The 7,418-nt window shown below is 45.3% G+C and overlaps 1 protein-coding gene across 1 annotated transcript in view; it reads left to right on the plus strand.

Moving 5' to 3' along the window:
* The window catches only part of LOC103074695 (coiled-coil domain-containing protein 180-like), a 55,873-nt gene that overhangs the window by 20,750 nt on the left and 27,705 nt on the right, over positions 1 to 7,418 (plus strand). The window contains 3 exon segments of the mRNA XM_082931036.1: positions 37 to 167; positions 3,919 to 4,039; positions 5,617 to 5,662. Of these exon segments, the coding sequence (XP_082787162.1) occupies positions 37 to 167; positions 3,919 to 4,039; positions 5,617 to 5,662 (298 nt within the window).

The following is a 7,418-nucleotide window of genomic DNA, read 5'->3' on the forward strand; positions in this document are numbered from 1 at the left end:
ACTTCTGGCCTCACGAGCTGTTTCTCTTATTCACAGACCTCTGGACTTCGTGGGCACTTTTCGTAACCGATGGTCCTATGGAGTAGCCTTTGGGGCTACAGCCAATAAGGTCATGTTCTTATTCTCAGAAGGCTACCAGCCCCTGCAGGTCCCACAGTGGGCCCAAGGTACGTGTGCTGCCTCATACCTGCTGGGAGTTTTGCCGTGGAAACTTTTGCTCTTGGAGACTGCATGGCAGGGGTTCTCTGGGATCAGGGGATAAACTTTGTTGAACTGTCAATGTTCTTCTTAGCTTGTTACTTGCCCAAGGTCAATGCCAAGCCCACAAAGTCTCAAGCTTTTTTGTGGGGATTTTCTCCCAGTTAGATTCAAAGGTTTTTTAGACATAGTAGAACAAAGTCTCAGAAAATAGGTTCACTGTCACCAACCCTAGAAATCTCTCCTGAGTCATAGCCATGACTGCCTTCTTGATAGCAGTAAGCCCTCAGATGCTTCCTCAGGGAATAATGTTTACTCCTCTGGCCATTGATCTGAGGCCTCTTTGTTCCCCGTGCCCTGTGCTCTCCCTGCAGGTTCAACCATCCCTAATCCAATGACTCCCAAACATCTCCTGTCCAGCTTGGTTCTCTCTCCTGGGTTCCAAGCCTATATGAGCGAATGCCTACAACATCACCTTAGTTTTTAGGAGTTTTTAATGCCAATTAAAACCAAAATGATACATCTCTTAGAAGTGTACAAGTTAAGCTTTGGCAAATGTTTACATCTATGAAATCATCACCACAATCATGATAATGAACCCCAGAAGTTAACTTTTTCCCCTTTGTACTTTCTCCTTCCCACCCCATCCAGTCACCACCCCCATCCCCAGGCAGTTATGCAAATGGAATCATACAGAATGCAATCAGGGTTTTTTTTGGGGGGGAGGGGGTCTGTTTTCTATCACACAGCATAGTTGTTTTAAGATTAGTATATGTTTAGAATGTATCAGAAATCATTCCTTTTTCATTTCTGAATAGTGTTCCACCGTATGGAGAGGCCACAGTTTGTTTATCCATTCATCTATTGATAGACATTTGATTTATTTTCAGTTTTTGGCTGTTACAAATAAAGCTGCTGTAAGCATTATAAGTCTTTGTATGTTTCCATTTTTCTTGGGTAAACACCTTTGAATGGAATGTCTGGATTATTAAGATCATGTAGTAGATTATACTTTTAAAGAAACTGTCAGACTGTTTTCCAAAATGATGGTTCCGTTTGATTGTAGATTACCACCTTCAGTGTATGAGAGTTAAGTTTCTCTGTGTCCTTGACAACACATGGTCAGTCTTTTTAATTTTAGCCATTCTAAGAGGCATGTTGTGGTATCTCACTGTGGTTTCAGTTTGCAGTTTTGTAATGACTGTTGTTGTTGAGCATATTTTCATGTGCTTATCTGCTATCACTGTACCTTCTTTGGTAAAGCGTTTGTTCAAATTATTTGCCTATTTTAAAATATTGGGGATTTTTTGTTTTCTTCTTATTGAGTTTTGAGAGTCCTTTATATACTCTGTATATAAGTCCTTTGTCAGATGTATAAATTGCAAATACTTTTCCCCAGTCTGTTGCTTGTATTTTTATTCTACCAACAGTTTCTTTTGAAGCGTTGACATTTTAAATTTTGATGAAATCTAATTTTTTCGTATTTTCTTTTATGGATCATGCATATGATGTCATATTAGAAATATTTGCCTAAGCTAAGGTCACTTAGATTTTCTTCTTTGTGTTTTCTAGAAGTTTTATAGTCTCACAGTGTTTCACATTTAGGTCTATGGTACATTCTGAGTTAATTTTTTTGAATATATAGTGTGAGGTGTGGATTGAATTCCTTTTTTTTTTTTCTTTTGCCTTTGGCTATCCATTTGTTCCAGCACTGTTGTCGTTACAAAAACCTGTCCTTTGCCCACTACATTGCCTTTGCACCTTTGTTGAAAATCAGTTGGCTACACATGTGTATGTATGGGTCTATTTCTGGACTGTCCATTGTGTTCCATTGACCTGCAATATGTGAACGTTCCAATTTCTCCACATCCTAGCCAACACTTGTTATTTATATTTATTTTTTAAAAAAATTATAGCCACATCTTAGTAGGTGTGAAGTAGAATCTGATTGTTCTCTTGATTTGTGTTTCCTTGAAGACTAATTGACGTTGAGCATCTGGCTGGACCAGAATATTGTTTCTTGCTTCATGGCTCAAGGGTTCCTCTTCTGTTTTTTTTTTTTTTTTTTTTTTTTTTTTTTTTGCGGTACGTGGGCCTCTCACTGTTGTGGCCTCTCCCGTCGCGGAGCACAGGCTCCGGACGCGCAGGCTCAGCGGCCCTGGCTCACGGGCCCAGCCGCTCCGCAGCATGTGGGATCCTCCCGGACCAGGGCACAAACCCGTGTTCCCTGCATCGGCAGGCGGACTCTCAACCACTGCGCCACCAGGGAAGCCCCTCCTCTTCTTTTTTTACAGAATGATTATATATATGTACCCTCATTACAACCTCATATTTTCTGAGTTGGCTTCTTCCTTCCACTTTTGTCGGGACCCACTACTACCCAGTTCCTAATGTCCTTACCTTCTCATTTTGGATTCTCACTGCCAGCAGTTTCTCTTTCACGTGGGGCTTGTGCTGGGAGGGGACTTGGATATTTAGTATAATGAGCTCATGGGCCCTGATGGCTCCAGCATCCTCAGACCTACTAACACCTTACTAAGGTCTGCTGATTCTCACCTATGAATCAAGGCCTTCAGCACTGTGCCCAGTTTCAGCTGTTATTTCAGCTTCAATTTCCTGTGAATATCTGCTGGCAATTTTGGGTTCTTCTGTTCTTGGGATTTCAAAGATCCTATTGTCTTTCCTCTGCTTCCTCTTAATCAGATGTTGATATCAAATGAGTCCTGTCACTTAGATTTGTTGTAGATGTTTGTTTTTGGTTTTGCTATCTTCACTGCTCTGTCTGCTTTCATGGTTGGGGGAATTTAGATAAATTAAAAAATTATGCTGTTGCAGCTTCAAACCTCACAGCAATTATTCCTTTTATATGGTCCTTAGCTGCCAGCCCCCCACTATTCACATTTACACAAATACTGACCACCTCAACCAACCATCTCCCCTCCTTCTCTCCATCCTCCAAACTCCCACTTATATTTCATGGCCTTGCTAAATGTCACCACCTCCAGGATGCCTTCTCTGATACCCAGACCCCAGGTGAGGTCCATGACTTCCTCTTCTTGTCCACACAGCAGGTTGAATATGCCTCTATTACCGTACATATCACATCGTTTACTTTCCTTCCTGTCTTCCCTTTTGGACTGTAAGCATCTCAAAGCAAGAACTTTGTTCATTCCCCCTATGTCCTTGGTGCCTGACCCGCGACCCAGCTCAAAGTAGACACTTAGGAAAGGTCACCTTGCCCAATTACATTCTACTGGATCCTGTTAGACCATCTCAGAGCTAGTCAGTGGCAGCATTAATATTATTATTGCCTTATGGATGAAGTGCACAAGGGCTTTTAGAACACAGTACATCACTGCTGTCTGTGTTGCTATGGTACACTTCATGGTGCTTTACTCTCAGTGATTTTTGTTTGTTCATTTTTGTGGTATGTTTCTGCCCATCGTACTGTGAGCTAATCAAGGGCAGGGACGAAGTCTTCTTCATCTCAATAGTTAGCCCAGTGCCTGGCATGGAAGAGGTACCAGGAAGGGCCTGTTGCATGAATGCATGAAAGACATCCCTGCATTCCTCCTTGTACTAATCTGGGGCTTGTCCACTCATCTCCTTAAGTCCTGAGGTCTGTGACTGCAAGTTACACGAAACCCCATAACTGCCCTGGGTCTCCCCTGAGCCCGTGAGAAGAGGAACTCACGTCATCTCTGGCCCTATCTCTCCCAGCCTTTGTGCTTCTGATCGGAGGCATCGAAGTCGGCCTGTCCCACTTCCCCTTCTTTGCTTGCCTCTCGTCGGAGTTCCGGCTGGTCAGCTCCATCCTGGGGTTCAGCTACTCTCTGATCTGGTAAGATGGACTCTGCCTGCCTGGCCTCCTGCAGTTCCTTTGGCCATGGCTGGACTCTGGACAAGGAGCTGGAGGTGACCTGAGAGCTCTCTTTGGAGGGCACCTTGCCCAGAACCGAGCCCCAGGGCGGGTGGGCGGAGTGACTGGTCCAAGGCCCACCGAAGCCCCTCCTTGGAAACTGCACTTGAGGCTTCAGAAGGTCAGGCCTGCATTCTGTCTGCTCCACAGGAGGCCGCTCATGATTAGAATATTCCCAGAAGTCAGGGTTGTAGAAAAATTCGTTTCTGTCAAGTGCCATCAGTCCCATGGTTAGAAGCAGGAGTCCCATTTGGGTTCTGCTAACTTGCTGTCGCTGCTTCCCTGGGAGCCCAGGAGAAAGTGCAGGTGCCTCAGCTGGGCATTCAGTGCTGTCGCAGTCTGGCCTCTCCCCATCTCTCCATGCCTGACAGTCTCTAGCACACACCTCCAGTCATGCAAGACTCCTATATTCCTTTCTCCGTCCACTTATTCATTCAGCAGATATCCCGCTGTGAGCCAGGGAAAACACTGGAGAACAGGACAGACCCTCATAGAACATGTGTTCTGGCCTCTTTGTCTACATATTGCTATTCCCTGTGTGGATCATCTTCCCCGACTTGGCCCAGTGATAGATACATGCTCATCCTTCGTGGATCATAGCCCTCAGATGTGGGACCTTTCTGACCCTCCTCTTGAGCTCTGTGCCCTCAGCGCTGACACCGGACTGGCACAGAGCTGGCCCTGGGGAATATTTTCTGGCTGAATAATCCCATGAACATTTCTACTCTCCAGCCCTGAAACTCATTTCATTGCCTGCATCTCCCTTACTGGGCCGGCTTCTCCACTACAGCATTTTCTGTGGGGCAGGGGTCCCAGGCCCAGTGTGTGAACCAACGCAGGGGGCTCACAAGCAAATGATACCCCAATGGCTACAATTCCAGAGTTTGTGACTTGCTTTTTAAAAATTAGAAGAGAGGGTATTCAGAGTTAGACGTGGAATAATATCATCTTAACATCCTCTGCCAGACTTTCTGAGCAGGAGTGGAGAGGGTGGTCAGAACCACTTAGCAGCTTGGGCACCTTGGGAGTATGACCAGGAATGTGTGTCCAGCCGGGAGAAAACGTTGAGGCTTATTCCTCAGGGCAGTGTTTACAGACAGGGCATGTCCCGTCAGAAAGAGCCTCGGTCTCAGAGTCAGGACACCTGGGTCTTGGTCCTGGCTCTGGGTGTGACTCTGGAGAAATCCCTTCCCCTCTCTGGGCTTCAGTCTCCCCACCTGAGTGATGAGGGGAGAAAGTAGGAGACCTCTCAGTGTCTTCCTGCTCTGCCGTTGTGGATCCCAGGATTATGTCCTCAGTGAGGTTGTGTTAAATGAATTCAGTGTGCATGTACCTAGGCACAAGCTGTATGCCTGATCTGGATGGGATATACTGGGAACCAGTCCTCCCAAGAAGGATTCAGAAGGGAGGTGACTCCAGGCAGGTGGTATCTGAGCTGTTTTCACAGGGGCTGTGCTGGGAAGGACCCCAGGACCCCAATCCTGGTTTCTGTCCTGCAGGTTTGCTGTCACCACCCTTCACATCACACAGTGTCCCCATGGGCAGGTGAGTCCCTGCTGAGCTGTGTTTAGGATATTCAGTCCTATCACCATGACCAACTCGCTCTGTGACCTGGGACAAGCCTTTGCCACTCTGGGCCTCAGCTTCCTCGTGTGGACGAAAGGGGAGTTGGAGCCATTCATGATGCTTCCATTTGTAGAGCATCTTGTGTTCATCAGGTGTCATTCACAGGAGATGTTCTCTCAGTTGATGCTCATAGCGGCCCCTCAAGGGAGGGAAGCTCTTAGCAAACCTGTTTACAGGTGAGGAAACTGAGGCACAAGTATATTATGTAACTCTTGAGAAGCAGCAGATTTTGGAGTTGAGACGAGGTCTGGCTGACTCTCAAGCTCATTTCTTTCCATTCCTTCATGTAGCCTCAGTTTCTCTGTCTATAAAATGGGAGACTCGAACTAGATGAAACCCTTATCACTTTGCCATGCATCATCTTTCTCAGAATTAGAGGAAGCTGGTTCATCTGTTTAGCCCTGTACCCCAGGAAAAGGAGCAAGATGAAAGAGGGGTGTCACACTGCACCTAGAAGGGTTACCAGGTGTGTGAGGGGAGTACGAAGAAGCCACCTGGGCCAGGAGCCCACAGGAGCCTTGCCAAAGCCTTTCCTGGGCATCAGTAACTATGGAGGATTAAAGGGTATGATAAAGAGAGTCTGGGGGGAGCTGGACTAGAAAATAAGGCTGGTAGTCTGGGCCTTCCCTCTGCATCTCTGCTCTGGGATTGAGGGCATTCTGGCACAACTCTGCCCCAAAAGAAGCCCTCCTTCCCACTGCTCACAGTACCTGAGGTTCAGGATCACAGGTATTTTCTTTGGAGTCTTGGAGAGCTTTCAGTCTTCCAGAGGTTCTTTGGAAATTTGAAATATTCATGGTTAATTGGCAGGGTCTCACTTCTATGCTCAGAATCACTAACACCAAGAACCGCTACGTGCCAGGCATTGTTCTAGGCTCAGTTCCAGTCACTAACTGGAGAATCCTCAGGACACTTTGCAGACAGTGTGTTAGTGCCATTCCCAGTTCACTGGTAGGAAAGCAAGGTTCAGGGGCTAACATGACTTACTAATTAAAGATCATGGGACTGAAATCCAGACTAAGGAATTAATGAAGATTTGTCCTCATGTTTTCGAATGTATTTATGAAAACTTTATTTATAAAAATGAGACATTAGAAAGGGTCTCAAATGTCAAGTATTAGGGGAAAGTTTAGATAAAGTTTGGTTCATCTAAATAATGCACTGTTATGCAGCATTAAAAATAATGTTCACAAATAATTTGTAACCATGTGGAGAAGTGATTATGCTATATACAGACCTACATATCTGGTACTATCTCTACTTATACTAGATATAGCTATATGGGTATAGATAAAGATGAAAGACACTGAAATACTGACGGTGGTTATGTCTCACATATAAGCATGTGCTGGAGACGAGGATGAAGACACGGGCCCGCACGTCTCAGAATGTGTCCATCCCCCAGCCTGCCATCACTACATCAAAACTCTGATTTCTCCTTAGGGAGAAATACTCTGGAAACAAACAAAAAAAAAGAAACTAACCAGTGCATTGTGAAAGATACATAACAATATGATTTGTCTTAAAACAGTGAAAAATTTTTTTTATCAAAATGAAGCTAAAAATAGAAAAACTATGAGCACCATCTTGAGAGACCTGTTACTCTTGGGAGCTTGTGTTGCTCCCAAAATGATGACACTTATGGGCTCTCCCTCCCCCCTCCCTCCCTCCCCCC

Source organism: Lipotes vexillifer, unplaced genomic scaffold (assembly GCF_000442215.2).
Source record: "Lipotes vexillifer unplaced genomic scaffold, Lipotes_vexillifer_v1.1 scaffold920, whole genome shotgun sequence".
NCBI classification, from domain to species: Eukaryota; Metazoa; Chordata; class Mammalia; order Artiodactyla; family Lipotidae; genus Lipotes; species Lipotes vexillifer.